Source organism: Pelophylax lessonae, assembly GCF_965119305.1.
Source record: "Pelophylax lessonae genome assembly, chromosome: 7".
NCBI lineage: Eukaryota > Metazoa > Chordata > Amphibia > Anura > Ranidae > Pelophylax > Pelophylax lessonae.
Window position 1 is genome coordinate 39877928 of NC_138774.1, and position 18725 is coordinate 39896652.

The 18725-nt window shown below is 52.0% G+C and overlaps 1 protein-coding gene across 1 annotated transcript in view; it reads left to right on the forward strand.

The window, feature by feature from the left end:
- LOC309559453 (class I histocompatibility antigen, F10 alpha chain-like) overlaps positions 1 to 18725 on the forward strand; it is a 248849-nt gene that overhangs the window by 17934 nt on the left and 212190 nt on the right. Inside the window, exon 2 of the mRNA XM_082262723.1 lies at positions 2164 to 2424. Coding sequence (XP_082118849.1) covers positions 2164 to 2424 — 261 coding nt within the window. The remainder of the gene's footprint in view (positions 1 to 2163; positions 2425 to 18725) is intronic.

An 18725-nucleotide genomic window follows, 5' to 3' on the forward strand; every position in this document is an offset into this window, starting at 1 on the left:
GTATGTAGGTACATCACCACCTCCACCACCACCACCTTGCTGCTCCTAATAACTAAGGACTATGGGATGTGTAATGTACATAGAACAGTGTATACGGGGAGTGCAGAATTATTAGGCAAATGAGTATTTTTGAGGATTAATTTTATTATTGAACAACCATGTTCTCAATGAACCCAAAAAACTCATTAATATCAAAGCTGACTATTTTTGGAAGTAGTTTTTAGTTTGTTTTTAGTTTTTAGCTATTTTAGGGGGATATCTGTGTGTGCAGGTGACTATTACTGTGCATAATTATTAGGCAACTTAACAAAAATCAGATATACAGTATACCCATTTCAATTATTTTTTTTTACCAGTGAAACCAATATAACATCTCAACATTCACAAATATACATTTCTGACATTCAAAAACAAAACAAAAACAAATCAGTGACCAATATAGCCACCTTTCTTTGCAAGGACACTCAAAAGCCTGCCATCCATGGATTCTGTCAGTGTTTTGATCTGTTCACCATCAACATTGCGTGCAGCAGCAACCACAGCCTCCCAGACACTGTTCAGAGAGGTGTACTGTTTTCCCTCCTTGTAAATCTCACATTTGATGATGGACCACAGCTTCTCAATGGGGTTCAGATCAGGTGAACAAGGAGGCCATGTCATTAGCTTTTCTTCTTTTATACCCTTTCTTGCCAGCCACGCTGTGGAGTACTTGGACGCGTGTGATGGAGCATTGTCCTGCATGAAAATCATGTTTTTCTTGAAGGATGCAGACTTCTTCCTGTACCACTGCTTGAAGAAGGTGTCTTCCAGAAACTGGCAGTAGGACTGGGAGTTGAGCTTGACTCCATCCTCAAGCCGAAAAGGCCCCACAAGCTCATCTTTGATGATACCAGCCCAAACCAGTACTCCACCTCCACCTTGCTGGCGTCTGAGTCGGACTGGAGCTCTCTGCCCTTTACCAATCCAGCCACGGGCCCATCCATCTGGCCCATCAAGACTCACTCTCATTTCATCAGTCCATAAAACCTTTGAAAAATCAGTCTTGAGATATTTCTTGGCCCAGTCTTGATGTTTCAGCTTGTGTGTCTTGTTCAGTGGTGGTCGTCTTTCAGCCTTTCTTACCTTGGCCATGTCTCTGAGTATTGCACACCTTGTGCTTTTGGGCACTCCAGTGATGTTGCAGCTCTGAAATATGGCCAAACTGGTGGCAAGTGGCATCTTGGCAGCTGCACGCTTGACTTTTCTCAGTTCATGGGCTGTTATTTTTCGCCTTGGTTTTTCCACACGCTTCTTGCGACCCTGTTGACTATTTTGAATGAAATGCTTGATTGTTCGATGATCACGCTTCAGAAGCTTTGCAATTTTAAGAGTGCTGCATCCCTCTGCAAAATATCTCACTATTTTTGACTTTTCTGAGCCTGTCAAGTCCTTCTTTTGACCCGTTTTGCCCAAGGAAAGGAAGTTGCCTAATAATTATGCACACCTGATATAGGGTGTTGATGTCATTAGACCACACCCCTTCTCATTACAGAGATGCACATCACCGAATATGCTTAATTGGTAGTAGGCTTTCGAGCCTATACAGCTTGGAGTAAGACAACATGCATAAAGAGGATGATGTGGTCAAAATACTCATTTGCCTAATAATTCTGCACTCCCTGTAGATCCACAACTAATGTGCACTGCTCAGTCCAAACATTTGGAAATGAGAGGGAAAAGGAGAGGTTTGAGATCTCAGGAAGGATATGATACAGAGGCAAAAAAATGCAATAATGTATTTCTAATGGCGGCCATGATTGTGTTTAATAAACTTTAGGGCTAGTGTGGTCTGCATACATATGGTCAGAAAACATCTCAGTCTGATAGTTTGCTGGATGATCACACTGATCCTCTGATCTCTACCTGCAGTGGGTGTCCTGGAAATGTGTGATGGGATTTGGATTTCCTCTGCCATGTTCAATTTCCCCCAAACTGAATATATATACAGTGCTGTGTAATGTAAAACATTCTATTAGGGTTATTGTTGTGTGCAGTAACCCATGGCAACCAATCTGATTTCACGTTACAGATGTCAGGTGATTGGGATGAAATCTAAATGGTTACTATGGACTTTCAGAACTTTGCTTTTTACTTCACTGACTATCCTCCATATCTCTCTATCAGACAGTCACTCTATGCGATATTATAGCACTGCAGTCTCCTCTCCGGGATCCGGACTCCCTGAGTACTCTGAGGTCGGATATGTGGATGATCGGGAGATAGAGAATTATAACAGTGACACCCGGCAGCATCTTCCCAAGACTGAGTGGATGAAGAAACTGGAACCTGAATACTGGGAGAGGGAGACACAAAGGAATCAAGGCAATGAGGCTGTTTCCAAACACAATGTACAGATATTGATGAAGCGATACAACCAGACTGGAGGTGAGACAATTCTTACATTTCTATTTCTTTTCCTCAGGGCCGATTCACACCACATGCAGTCCAGTGCGTTTTTTTCTGTATCAGAAATGTATGGATAGTAGGGTATATGGATAGTAGGGTATATGGATAGTAGGGTATATGGTTTCCAATGGCATCATTTACACCAGTGTGGTCAGTTTCAGTTCTAGACAAAAAAAAAATCTAACATGCTGCATTTTTTCTGCACTTAACTGTACTGGAACGCAGTAAAAGGCATCAAATACGCACTGGAATGCACCTAAATGCACCAAAAATGCACAGGTCCCCGTGAAGGTGAAAAATGCCATGGAAAGCATCAAAAACGCACCGGAAATGCATCAAAAACGCACATACAGAAATGGATCTGGAACGCATTCAGACTGCGTTTCTGTGGTGTGAAATGACCCTAAATACAAACATTGAAAAAAATGTCAGAAAACACAATGGGGGGACTGATCACTTTTCAATCTGAATGTTCAGTAATTGTAGTAAATATGGTGACATTCCAGTCACTGAATCCAATGTGAAGGAACAAATATTGTTTGTTATTTTCTCTGTATATAATTTGGTATTTCTAATGAACACCGGAATCATTACTGATAATGTCCAGTATGGAAGATTCTCTGCCGGTTAATAAATCGGAGCAATTTCTGTGACTTCATATAAAAAGCTGAAGTTGGAGAGATGACATTAAAGGGAAACTCCGGTCAAAAATGAAATTTTTCCTATTCTAGGAATGTTAAATATCTTTATCTTTCATTTTATTCATTTTCTGCCTAGCTGCTTGTGTAGTGAGAGAAGGGAGGGGGAGGGGACACGTGACCGGTGCAATATATAAAAGAAATAAAAGAAATAAGGTACAAAGGAACATTAGTGAAAGTTTAGAAGGATCCATTTCTATTCCTCATTACATGTCAGTAAGGAGTTTTAGGCTCTGTTTCTACTAGTGCAAATTTGGACACATTAAGTCACATGACAAGTCACAGCTCATTGATTTCAATGGCACCCGTTCCCATCGATGCCACTTTGAAAAATCACTTTTGACTTTGCCTGCACTACCTTGATGCGACTTTGATCCAGAGAGTGTAAAGTTGGATCAAAGTCACACTCAAAGTTTCACTTTAAATCGCACAACTTAACAGTCGCAGTAGTGGAAACGTAGCCACTACACTAGAGGGTGACTTTGGAGAGCAACTTTGATCCAACTTTACACTCTATGGGTGAAAGTCGCATCAGAGTAGTGCAGGTACCTTTTCAAGGTCGCTGATTTTCTAAGTCGCATAGATGGGAACGGGTGCCATTGAAATTAATGGGCTGTGACTTTTCATGCGACTTTGTGTGTCCAATGTCACATGGCAAGTCACAGTAGTGGAAATGGAGCTTTAGCCTGTTTCCACTATTGCGATTTAGAGTGCGACTTTGATCCAACTTTACACTCTCTGTATCAAAGTCGCATCAAACGTTGTATCAAAGTAGAGCAGGCACCTTTTCAATCTCACATAGATGGGAATGGGTGCCATTGATTAGTCACACCAATGGAAAGATAGACAGACTTAGTGTGGTTGCCTCTACTATGATCATTGTAGACTGAGCTGAGACGAGTACTTCCAGATACACTGACAGTCTTCCCCCCCCCCCCCCCCCGTGTCCAGCTTCCTTCTCCTATGGTAGTCTTCATTCAAAGCCCAGCACAGCTATACTGTATATGTGCCCCTCCCCCCCAGCACAGCTATACTGTATATGTGCCCCTCCCCCCCAGCACAGCTATACTGTATATGTGCCCCTCCCCCCCAGCACAGCTATACTGTATATATGCCCCCCCCCCAGCACAGCTATACTGTATATGTGCCCCTCCCCCCCAGCACAGCTATACTGTATATGTGCCCCTCCCCCCCAGCACAGCTATACTGTATATGTGCCCCTCCCCCCCAGCACAACTATACTGTATATGTTCCCCTCCCCCAGCACAGCTATACTGTATATGTGCTCCTCCCCCAGCACAGCTATACTGTATATGTGCCCCTCCTCAGCACAGCTATACTGTATATGTGCCCCTCCCCCCCCAGCACAGCTATACTGTATATGTGCCCCTCCCCCCCCCAGCACAGCTATACTGTATATGTGCCCCTCCCCCCAGCAAAGCTATACTGTATATGTGCCCCTCCCCCCAGCACAACTATACTGTATATATGCCCATCCCCCAGCACAGCTATACTGTATATGTGCCCCTCCCCACAGCACAGCTATACTGTATATGTGCCCCTCCCCCCAGCACAGCTATACTGTATATGTGCCCCCCCCAGCACAACTATACTGTATATGCGCCCCTCCCCCCCAGCACAGCTATACTGTATATGCGCCCCTCCCCCCCAGCACAGCTATACTGTATATGTGTCCCTCCCCCAGCACAACTATACTGTATATGTGCCCCTCCCCCCAGCACAGCTATACTGTATATGTGCCCCTCCCCCCAGCACAGCTATACTGTATATGTGTCCCTCCCCCCAGCACAGGTATACTGTATATGTGCCCCTCCCCCCAGCACAGCTATACTGTATATGTGCCCCTCCCCCCAGCACAGCTATACTGTATATGTGCCCCTCCCCCCCAGCACAGCTATACTGTATATGTGCCCCTCCCCCCAGCACAGCTATACTGTATATGTGCCCCTCCCCCCAGCACAGCTATACTGTATATGTGCCCCTCCCCCCCAGCACAGCTATACTGTATATGTGCCCCTCCCCCCAGCACAGCTATACTGTATATGTGCCCCTCCCCCCAGCACAGCTACACTGCATATGTGTCCCTCCCCCCCAGCATAGCTATACTGTATATGTGCCCCTCCCCCCAGCACAGCTATACTGTATATGTGCCCCTCCCCCCAGGACAACTATACTGTATATGTGCCCCTCCCCCCAGCACAGCTATACTGTATATGTGCCCCCCCAGCACAGCTATACTGTATATGTGCCCCCCCAGCATAGCTATACTGTATATGTGCCCCTCCCCCAACACAGCTATACTGTATATGTGCCCCTCCCCCCCAGCACAGCTATACTGTATATGTGCCCCTCCCCCCAGCACAGCTATACTGTCTATGTGCCCCCTCCCCCCAGCACAGCTATACTGTATATGTGCCCCTCCCCCCAGCACAGCTATACTGTATATGTGCCCCTCCCCCCAGCACAGCTATACTGTATATGTGCCCCTCCCCCCAGCACACCTATACTGTATATGTGCCCCTCCCCAGCACAGCTATACTGTATATGTGCCCCTCCCCCCCCAGCACAGCTATACTGTATATGTGCCCCTCCCCCCAGCACAGCTATACTGTATATGTGCCCCTCCCCCCAGCAAAGCTATACTGTATATGTGCCCCTCCCCCCAGCAAAGCTATACTGTATATGTGCCCCTCTCCCCCAGCAAAGCTATACTGTATATGTGCCCCTCCCCCCAGCACAGCTATACTGTATATGTGCCCCTCCCCCCAGGACAACTATACTGTATATGTGCCCCTCCCCCCAGCACAGCTATACTGTATATGTGCCCCCCCCAGCACAGCTATACTGTATATGTGCCCCCCCCAGCACAGCTATACTGTATATGTGCTCCTCCCCCAACACAGCTATACTGTATATGTGCCCCTCCCCCCCAGCACAGCTATACTGTATATGTGCCCCTCCCCCCCAACACAGCTATACTGTATATGTGCCCCTCCCCCCCAACACAGCTATACTGTATATGTGCCCCTCCCCCCAGCACAGCTATACTGTATATGTGCCCCTCCCCCCCAGCACAGCTATACTGTATATGTGCCCCTCCCCCCCAACACAGCTATACTGTATATGTGCCCCTCCCCCCAGCACAGCTATACTGTATATGTGCCCCTCCCCCCAGCAAAGCTATACTGTATATGTGCCCCTCCCCCAGCACAGCTATACTGTATATGTGCCCCTCCCCCCAGCACAGCTATACTGTATATGTGCCCCTCCCCCCAGCAAAGCTATACTGTATATGTGCCCCTCCCCCCAGCAAAGCTATACTGTATATGTGCCCCTCCCCCCAGCACAGCTATACTGTATATGTGCCCCCTCCCCCCAGCACAGCTATACTGTATATGTGCCCCTCCCCCCAGCAAAGCTATACTGTATATGTGCCCCTCCCCCCAGCACAGCTATACTGTATATGTGCCCCCCCCAGCACAACTATACTGTATATGTGCCCCTCCCCCCCAGCACAACTATACTGTATATGTGCCCCTCCCCCCAGCATAGCTATACTGTATATGTTCCCCTCCCCCAGCACAGCTATACTGTATATGTGCCCCCCCCCAGCACAGCTATACTGTATATGTGCCCCTCCCCCCAGCACAGCTATACTGTATATGTGTCCCTCCCCCAGCACAACTATACTGTATATGTGTCCCTCCCCCCCCAGCACAGCTATACTGTCTATGTGCCCCCTCCCCCCAGCACAGCTATACTGTATATGTGCCCCTCCCCCCAGCACAGCTATACTGTATATGTGCCCCTCCCCCCCAGCACAGCTATACTGTATATGTGCCCCTCCCCCCCCAGCACAGCTATACTGTCTATGTGCCCCCTCCCCCCAGCACAGCTATACTGTATATGTGCCCCTCCCCCCCAGCACAGCTATACTGTATATGTGCCCCCTCCCCCCAGCACAGCTATACTGTATATGTGCCCCTCCCCCCAGCAAAGCTATACTGTATATGTGCCCCTCCCCCCAGCACAGCTATACTGTATATGTGCCCCCCCAGCACAACTATACTGTATATGCGCCCCTCCCCCCCAGCACAGCTATACTGTATATGTGCCCCTCCCCCCAGCACACCTATACTGTATATGTGCCCCTCCCCCCAGCACAGCTATACTGTATATGTGCCCCTCCCCAGCACAGCTATACTGTATATGTGCCCCTCCCCCCAGCACACCTATACTGTATATGTGCCCCTCCCCCCAGCAAAGCTATACTGTATATGTGCCCCTCTCCCCCAGCAAAGCTATACTGTATATGTGCCCCTCCCCCCAGCACAACCATACTGTATATGTTTCCCCCCAGGCACAGCTATACTGTATATGTGCCCCTCCCCCCCAGCACAGCTATACTGTATATGTGCCCCCCCCCCAGCACAGCTATACTGTATATGTTCCCCTCCCCCAGCACAGATATACTGTATATGTGCCCCCCCCCAGCACAGCTATACTGTATATGTGCCCCTCCCCCAGCACAGCTATACTGTATATGTACCCCTCCCCCCAACACAGCTATACTGTATATGTGCCCCTCCCCCCCAGCACAGCTATACTGTATATGTGCCCCTCCCCCCCCCAGCACAGCTATACTGTCTATGTGCCCCCTCCCCCCAGCACAGCTATACTGTATATGTGCCCCTCCCCCCAGCAAAGCTATACTGTATATGTGCCCCTCCCCCCAGCACAGCTATACTGTATATGTGCCCCTCCCCCCCAGCACAGCTATACTGTATATGCGCCCCTCCCCCCCAGCACAGCTATACTGTATATGTGCCCCTCCCCAGCACATCTATACTGTATATGTGCCCCCCCCCCAGCACAGCTATACTGTATATGTGCCCCTCCCCCAGCACAGCTATACTGTATATGTGCCCCTCCCCAGCACACCTATACTGTATATGTGCCCCCCCCCAGCACAGCTATACTGTATATGTGCCCCTCCCCCCAGCACAGCTATACTGTATATGTGCCCCTCCCCCCCAGCAAAGCTATACTGTATATGTGCCCCTCCCCCCAGCAAAGCTATACTGTATATGTGCCCCTCCCCCCAGCACAACCATACTGTATATGTTTCCCCCCCCAGCACAGCTATACTGTATATGTGCCCATCCCCCAGCATAGCTATACTGTATATGTGCCCCTCCCCCCCCAGCACAGCTATACTGTATATGTGCCCCCCCCAGCACAGCTATACTGTATATGTTCCCCTCCCCCAGCACAGCTATACTGTATATGTGCCCCCCCCCCCCCCCAAGCACAGCTATACTGTATATGTGCCCCTCCCCCAGCACAGCTATACTGTATATGTGCCCCTCCCCCAGCACAGCTATACTGTATATGTGCCCCTCCCCCCAGCACAGCTATACTGTATATGTGCCCCTACCCCCAGCACAGCTATACTGCATATGTGCCCCTCCCCCCAGGACAACTATACTGTATATGTGCCCCTCCCCCCAGCACAGCTATACTGTATATGTGCCCCCCAGCACAGCTATACTGTATATGTGCCCCCCCAGCACAGCTATACTGTATATGTGCCCCTCCCCCAACACAGCTATACTGTATATGTGCCCCTCCCCCCCAGCACAGCTATACTGTCTATGTGCCCCTTCCCCCCAGCACAGCTATACTGTATATGTGCCCCTCCCCCCAGCAATGCTATACTGTATATGTGCCCATCCCCCAGCACAGCTATACTGTATATGTGCTCCTCCCCCAGCACAGCTATACTGTATATGTGCCCCCCCCCAGCACAGCTATACTGTATATGTGCCCCCCCCCCCCAGCACAGATATACTGTATATGTGCCCCTCCCCCCAACACAGCTATACTGTATATGTGCCCCTCCCCCCAACACAGCTATACTGTATATGTGCCCCTCCCCCCCAGCACAGCTATACTGTATATGTGCCCCTCCCCCCCCAGCACAGCTATACTGTCTATGTGCCCCCTCCCCCCAGCACAGCTATACTGTATATGTGCCCCTCCCCCCCAGCACAGCTATACTGTATATGCGCCCCTCCACCCCAGCACAGCTATACTGTATATGTGCCCCTCCCCCCAGCACAACTATACTGTATATGTGCCCATCCCCCAGCACAGCTATACTGTATATGTGTCCCTCCCCCAGCACAACTATACTGTATATGTGTCCCTCCCCCCAGCACAGCTATACTGTATATGTGTCCCTCCCCCCAGCACAGGTATACTGTATATGTGCCCCTCCCCCCAGCACAGCTATACTGTATATGTGCCCCTCCCCCCAGCACAGCTATACTGTATATGTGCCCCTCCCCCCCAGCACAGCTATACTGTATATGTGCCCCTCCCCCCAGCACAGCTATACTGTATATGTGCCCCTCCCCCCAGCACAGCTATACTGTATATGTGCCCCTCCCCCCCAGCACAGCTATACTGTATATGTGCCCCTCCCCCCCAGCACAGCTATACTGTATATGTGCCCCTCCCCCCAGCACAGCTACACTGCATATGTGTCCCTCCCCCCCCAGCATAGCTATACTGTATATGTGCCCCTCCCCCCAGCACAGCTATACTGTATATGTGCCCCTCCCCCCAGGACAACTATACTGTATATGTGCCCCTCCCCCCAGCACAGCTATACTGTCTATGTGCCCCCTCCCCCCAGCACAGCTATACTGTATATGTGCCCCTCCCCCCCAGCACAGCTATACTGTATATGTGCCCCTCCCCCCAGCAAAGCTATACTGTATATGTGCCCCTCCCCCCAGCACAGCTATACTGTATATGTGCCCCTCCCCCCAGCACACCTATACTGTATATGTGCCCCTCCCCAGCACAGCTATACTGTATATGTGCCCCTCCCCCCCCAGCACAGCTATACTGTATATGTGCCCCTCCCCCCAGCACAGCTATACTGTATATGTGCCCCTCCCCCCAGCAAAGCTATACTGTATATGTGCCCCTCCCCCCAGCAAAGCTATACTGTATATGTGCCCCTCTCCCCCAGCAAAGCTATACTGTATATGTGCCCCTCCCCCCAGCACAGCTATACTGTATATGTGCCCCTCCCCCCAGGACAACTATACTGTATATGTGCCCCTCCCCCCAGCACAACTATACTGTATATGTGCCCCCCCCAGCACAGCTATACTGTATATGTGCTCCTCCCCCAACACAGCTATACTGTATATGTGCCCCTCCCCCCCAGCACAGCTATACTGTCTATGTGCCCCCTCCCCCCAGCACAGCTATACTGTATATGTGCCCCTCCCCCCCAGCACAGCTATACTGTATATGTGCCCCTCCCCCCCAACACAGCTATACTGTATATGTGCCCCTCCCCCCAGCACAGCTATACTGTATATGTGCCCCTCCCCCCAGCAAAGCTATACTGTATATGTGCCCCTCCCCCCAGCACAGCTATACTGTATATGTGCCCCTCCCCCCAGCACAGCTATACTGTATATGTGCCCCTCCCCCCAGCACAGCTATACTGTATATGTGCCCCTCCCCCCAGCACAGCTATACTGTATATGTGCCCCCCCCAGCACAGCTATACTGTATATGCGCCCCTCCCCCCCAGCACAACTATACTGTATATGTGCCCCTCCCCCCAGCACAGCTATACTGTATATGTGCCCCTCCCCAGCACAGCTATACTGTATATGTGCCCCTCCCCCCCAGCACAGCTATACTGTATATGTGCCCCTCCCCCCAGCACAGCTATACTGTATATGTGCCCCTCCCCCCAGCAAAGCTATACTGTATATGTGCCCCTCCCCCCAGCACAACTATACTGTATATGTGCCCCTACCCCCAGCACAGCTATACTGCATATGTGCCCCTCCCCCCAGGACAACTATACTGTATATGTGCCCCTCCCCCCAGCACAGCTATACTGTATATATGTGCCCCCCAGCACAGCTATACTGTATATGTGCCCCCCCAGCACAGCTATACTGTATATGTGCCCCCCCAGCACAGCTATACTGTATATGTGCCCCTCCCCCAACACAGCTATACTGTATATGTGCCCCTCCCCCCCAGCACAGCTATACTGTCTATGTGCCCCTTCCCCCCAGCACAGCTATACTGTATATGTGCCCCTCCCCCCAGCAATGCTATACTGTATATGTGCCCATCCCCCAGCACAGCTATACTGTATATGTGCCCATCCCCCAGCACAGCTATACTGTATATGTGCTCCTCCCCCAGCACAGCTATACTGTATATGTGCCCCCCCCCCCCAGCACAGCTATACTGTATATGTGCCCCCCCCCCCCAGCACAGATATACTGTATATGTGCCCCTCCCCCCAACACAGCTATACTGTATATGTGCCCCTCCCCCCAACACAGCTATACTGTATATGTGCCCCTCCCCCCCAGCACAGCTATACTGTATATGTGCCCCTCCCCCCCCAGCACAGCTATACTGTCTATGTGCCCCCTCCCCCCAGCACAACTATACTGTATATGCGCCCCTCCCCCCCAGCACAGCTATACTGTATATGCGCCCCTCCCCCCCAGCACAGCTATACTGTATATGTGCCCCTCCCCCCAGCACAACTATACTGTATATGTGCCCATCCCCCAGCACAGCTATACTGTATATGTGTCCCTCCCCCAGCACAACTATACTGTATATGTGTCCCTCCCCCCAGCACAGCTATACTGTATATGTGCCCCTCCCCCCAGCACAGCTATACTGTATATGTGTCCCTCCCCCCAGCACAGGTATACTGTATATGTGCCCCTCCCCCCAGCACAGCTATACTGTATATGTGCCCCTCCCCCCAGCACAGCTATACTGTATATGTGCCCCTCCCCCCCAGCACAGCTATACTGTATATGTGCCCCTCCCCCCAGCACAGCTATACTGTATATGTGCCCCTCCCCCCAGCACAGCTATACTGTATATGTGCCCCTCCCCCCCAGCACAGCTATACTGTATATGTGCCCCTCCCCCCCAGCACAGCTATACTGTATATGTGCCCCTCCCCCCAGCACAGCTACACTGCATATGTGTCCCTCCCCCCCCAGCATAGCTATACTGTATATGTGCCCCTCCCCCCAGCACAGCTATACTGTATATGTGCCCCTCCCCCCAGGACAACTATACTGTATATGTGCCCCTCCCCCCAGCACAGCTATACTGTATATGTGCCCCCCCAGCACAGCTATACTGTATATGTGCCCCCCCAGCATAGCTATACTGTATATGTGCCCCTCCCCCAACACAGCTATACTGTATATGTGCCCCTCCCCCCCAGCACAGCTATACTGTATATGTGCCCCTCCCCCCAGCACAGCTATACTGTCTATGTGCCCCCTCCCCCCAGCACAGCTATACTGTATATGTGCCCCTCCCCCCCAGCACAGCTATACTGTATATGTGCCCCTCCCCCCAGCAAAGCTATACTGTATATGTGCCCCTCCCCCCAGCACAGCTATACTGTATATGTGCCCCTCCCCCCAGCACACCTATACTGTATATGTGCCCCTCCCCCCAGCAAAGCTATACTGTATATGTGCCCCTCCCCCCAGCAAAGCTATACTGTATATGTGCCCCTCTCCCCCAGCAAAGCTATACTGTATATGTGCCCCTCCCCCCAGCACAGCTATACTGTATATGTGCCCCTCCCCCCAGGACAACTATACTGTATATGTGCCCCTCCCCCCAGGACAACTATACTGTATATGTGCCCCTCCCCCCAGCACAGCTATACTGTATATGTGCCCCCCCCAGCACAGCTATACTGTATATGTGCTCCTCCCCCAACACAGCTATACTGTATATGTGCCCCTCCCCCCCAGCACAGCTATACTGTCTATGTGCCCCCTCCCCCCAGCACAGCTATACTGTATATGTGCCCCTCCCCCCCAGCACAGCTATACTGTATATGTGCCCCTCCCCCCCAACACAGCTATACTGTATATGTGCCCCTCCCCCCAGCACAGCTATACTGTATATGTGCCCCTCCCCCCAGCAAAGCTATACTGTATATGTGCCCCTCCCCCCAGCACAGCTATACTGTATATGTGCCCCTCCCCCCAGCACAGCTATACTGTATATGTGCCCCTCCCCCCAGCAAAGCTATACTGTATATGTGCCCCTCCCCCCAGCAAAGCTATACTGTATATGTGCCCCTCCCCCCAGCACAGCTATACTGTATATGTGCCCCCTCCCCCCAGCACAGCTATACTGTATATGTGCCCCTCCCCCCAGCAAAGCTATACTGTATATGTGCCCCTCCCCCCAGCACAGCTATACTGTATATGTGCCCCCCCCAGCACAACTATACTGTATATGCGCCCCTCCCCCCCAGCACAACTATACTGTATATGTGCCCCTCCCCCCAGCACAGCTATACTGTATATGTGCCCCTCCCCAGCACAGCTATACTGTATATGTGCCCCTCCCCCCCCAGCACAGCTATACTGTATATGTGCCCTTCCCCCCAGCACAACCATACTGTATATGTTTCCCCCCAGGCACAGCTATACTGTATATGTGCCCCTCCCCCCCAGCACAGCTATACTGTATATGTGCCCCCCCCCAGCATAGCTATACTGTATATGTTCCCCTCCCCCAGCACAGCTATACTGTATATGTGCCCCCCCCCAGCACAACTATACTGTATATGTGCCCCTCCCCCCAGCACAGCTATACTGTATATTTGTCCCTCCCCCAGCACAACTATACTGTATATGTGCCCCTCCCCCCCCAGCACAACTATACTGTATATGTGTCCCTCCCCCCCCAGCACAGCTATACTGTCTATGTGCCCCCTCCCCCCAGCACAGCTATACTGTATATGTGCCCCTCCCCCCAGCACAGCTATACTGTATATGTGCCCCTCCCCCCCAGCACAGCTATACTGTATATGTGCCCCTCCCCCCCCAGCACAGCTATACTGTCTATGTGCCCCCTCCCCCCAGCACAGCTATACTGTATATGTGCCCCTCCCCCCCAGCACAGCTATACTGTATATGTGCCCCCTCCCCCCAGCACAGCTATACTGTATATGTGTCCCTCCCCCCAGCACAGCTATACTGTATATGTGCCCCCCCAGCACAACTATACTGTATATGCGCCCCTCCCCCCCAGCACAGCTATACTGTATATGCGCCCCTCCCCCCCAGCACAGCTATACTGTATATGTGCCCCTCCCCCCAGCACACCTATACTGTATATGTGCCCCTCCCCCCAGCACAGCTATACTGTATATGTGCCCCTCCCCAGCACAGCTATACTGTATATGTGCCCCTCCCCCCAGCACACCTATACTGTATATGTGCCCCTCCCCCCAGCAAAGCTATACTGTATATGTGCCCCTCTCCCCCAGCAAAGCTATACTGTATATGTGCCCCTCCCCCCAGCACAGCTATACTGTATATGTGCCCCTCCCCCCAGCACAGCTATACTGTATATGTGCTCCTCCCCCAGCACAGCTATACTGTATATGTGCCCCCCCCCAGCACAGCTATACTGTATATGTGCCCCTCCCCCAGCACAGCTATACTGTATATGTACCCCTCCCCCCAACACAGCTATACTGTATATGTGCCCCTCCCCCCCAGCACAGCTATACTGTATATGTGCCCCTCCCCCCCCCCAGCACAGCTATACTGTCTATGTGCCCCCTCCCCCCAGCACAGCTATACTGTATATGTGCCCCTCCCCCCAGCAAAGCTATACTGTATATGTGCCCCTCCCCCCAGCACAGCTATACTGTATATGTGCCCCTCCCCCCCAGCACAGCTATACTGTATATGCGCCCCTCCCCCCCAGCACAGCTATACTGTATATGTGCCCCTCCCCAGCACATCTATACTGTATATGTGCCCCTCCCCCCAGCACAGCTATACTGTATATGTGCCCCTCCCCCAGCACAACTATACTGTATATGTGTCCCTCCCCCCCAGCACAGCTATACTGTATATGTGTCCCTCCCCCCAGCACAACTATACTGTATATGTGCCCATCCCCCAGCACAGCTATACTGTATATGTGCCCCTCCCCCCAGCACAGCTATACTGTATATGTGCCCCTCCCCACAGCACAGCTATACTGTATATGTGTCCCTCCCCCCAGCACAACTATACTGTATATGTGCCCATCCCCCAGCACAGCTATACTGTATATGTGCCCCTCCCCCCAGCACAACTATACTGTATATGTGCCCCTCCCCCCAGCACAACTATACTGTATATGTGCCCCTCCCCCCCAGCACAGCTATACTGTATATGTGCCCCTCCCCCCCAGCACAACTATACTGTATATGTGCCCCTCCCCCCCAGCACAACTATACTGTATATGTGCCCCTCCCCCCCAGCACAACTATACTGTATATGCGCCCCTCCCCCCCAGCACAGCTATACTGTATATGTGCCCCTCCCCCCAGCACACCTATACTGTATATGTGCCCCTCCCCCCAGCACAGCTATACTGTATATGTGCCCCTCCCCAGCACAGCTATACTGTATATGTGCCCCTCCCCCCAGCACAGCTATACTGTATATGTGCCCCTCCCCCCAGCAAAGCTATACTGTATATGTGCCCCTCCCCCCAGCACAGCTATACTGTATATGTGCCCCTCTCCCCCAGCAAAGCTATACTGTATATGTGCCCCTCCCCCCAGCACAGCTATACTGTATATGTGCCCCTCCCCCCAGCACAGCTATACTGTATATGTGCCCCCCCAGCACAGCTATACTGTATATGTGCCCCCCCAGCACAGCTATACTGTATATGTGCCCCTTCCCCCCAGCACAGCTATACTGTCTATGTACCCCTCCCCACAGCACAGCTATACTGTATATGTGCCCCTCCCCCCAGCACAGCTATACTGTATATGTGCCCCTCCCCCCAGCAAAGCTATACTGTATATGTGCCCCTCCCCCCAGCACAGCTATACTGTATATGTGCCCCCCCCAGCACAACTATACTGTATATGTGCCCCTCCCCCCAGCACAGCTATACTGTATATGTTCCCCTCCCCCAGCACAGCTATACTGTATATGTGCCCCCCCCCCCAAGCACAGCTATACTGTCTATGTGCCCCTCCCCCCCCAGCACAGCTATACTGTCTATGTGCCCCCTCCCCCCAGCACAGCTATACTGTATATGTGCCCCTACCCCCAGCACAGCTATACTGTATATGTGCCCCCTCCCCCCAGCACAGCTATACTGTATATGTGCCCCTCCCCCAACACAGCTATACTGTATATGTGCCCCTCCCCCCCATCACAGCTATACTGTATATGTGCCCCCCCCCCCCAACACAGCTATACTGTATATGTGCCCCTCCCCCCCAGCACAGCTATACTGTCTATGTGCCCCCTCCCCCCAGCACAGCTATACTGTATATGTGCCCCTCCCCCCCAGCACAGCTATACTGTATATGTGCCCCTCCCCCCCCAACACAGCTATACTGTATATGTGCCCCTCCCCCCAGCAAAGCTATACTGTATATGTGCCCCTCCCCCCAGCACAGCTATACTGTATATGTGCCCCTCCCCCCAGCACAGCTATACTGTATATGTGCCCCTCCCCCCAGCAAAGCTATACTGTATATGTGCCCCTCCCCCCAGCAAAGCTATACTGTATATGTGCCCCTCCCCCCAGCACAGCTATACTGTATATGTGCCCCTCCCCCCAGCAAAGCTATACTGTATATGTGCCCCTCCCCCCAGCACAGCTATACTGTATATGTGCCCCCCCCAGCACAACTATACTGTATATGTGCCCCTCCCCCCAGCACACATATACTGTATATGTGCCCCTCCCCCCAGCACAGCTATACTGTATATGTGCCCCTCCCCAGCACAGCTATACTGTATATGTGCCCCCCCCCAGCACAGCTATACTGTATATGTGCCCCTCCCCCCAGCACAGCTATACTGTATATGTGCTCCTCCCCCCAGCAAAGCTATACTGTATATGTGCCCCTCCCCCCAGGCACAGCTATACTGTATATGTGCCCCTCCCCCCCAGCACAGCTATACTGTATATGTGCCCCCCCAGCATAGCTATACTGTATATGTGCCCCCCCAGCATAGCTATACTGTATATGTGCCCCCCCCAGCACAGCTATACTGTATATGTTCCCCTCCCCCAGCACAGCTATACTGTATATGTGCTCCTCCCCCAGCACAGCTATACTGTATATGTGCCCCCCCCCAGCACAGCTATACTGTATATGTGCCCCTCCCCCCAGCACAGCTATACTGTATATGTGTCCCTCCCCCCAGCACAACTATACTGTATATGTGCCCCTCCCCCCCCAGCACAACTATACTGTATATGTGTCCCTCCCCCCCCAGCACAGCTATACTGTCTATGTGCCCCCTCCCCCCAGCACAGCTATACTGTATATGTGCCCCTCCCCCCAGCACAGCTATACTGTATATGTGCCCCTCCCCCCCAGCACAGCTATACTGTATATGTGCCCCTCCCCCCCCAGCACAGCTATACTGTCTATGTGCCCCCTCCCCCCAGCACAGCTATACTGTATATGTGCCCCCTCCCCCCAGCACAGCTATACTGTATATGTGCCCCTCCCCCCAGCAAAGCTATACTGTATATGTGCCCCTCCCCCCAGCACAGCTATACTGTATATGTGTCCCTCCCCCAGCACAACTATACTGTATATGTGCCCCCTCCCCCCAGCACAGCTATACTGTATATGTGCCCCTCCCCCCAGCAAAGCTATACTGTATATGCGCCCCTCCCCCCCAGCACAGCTATACTGTATATGCGCCCCTCCCCCCCAGCACAGCTATACTGTATATGTGCCCCTCCCCCCAGCACACCTATACTGTATATGTGCCCCTCCCCCCAGCACAGCTATACTGTATATGTGCCCCTCCCCAGCACAGCTATACTGTATATGTGCCCCTCCCCCCAGCACACCTATACTGTATATGTGCCCCTCCCCCCAGCAAAGCTATACTGTATATGTGCCCCTCTCCCCCAGCAAAGCTATACTGTATATGTTCCCCTCCCCCAGCACAGCTATACTGTATATGTGCTCCTCCCCCAGCACAGCTATACTGTATATGTGCCCCCCCCAGCACAGCTATACTGTATATGTGCCCCTCCCCCAGCACAGCTATACTGTATATGTACCCCTCCCCCCAACACAGCTATACTGTATATGTGCCCCTCCCCCCCAGCACAGCTATACTGTATATGTGCCCCTCCCCCCCCCCCAGCACAGCTATACTGTCTATGTGCCCCCTCCCCCAACACAGCTATACTGTATATGTGCCCCTCCCCCCAGCAAAGCTATACTGTATATGTGCCCCTCCCCCCAGCACAGCTATACTGTATATGTGCCCCTCCCCCCCAGCACAGCTATACTGTATATGCGCCCCTCCCCCCCAGCACAGCTATACTGTATATTTGCCCCTCCCCCCAGCACACCTATACTGTATATGTGCCCCTCCCCCCAGCACAGCTATACTGTATATGTGCCCCTCCCCAGCACAGCTATACTGTATATGTGCCCCTCCCCCCCCC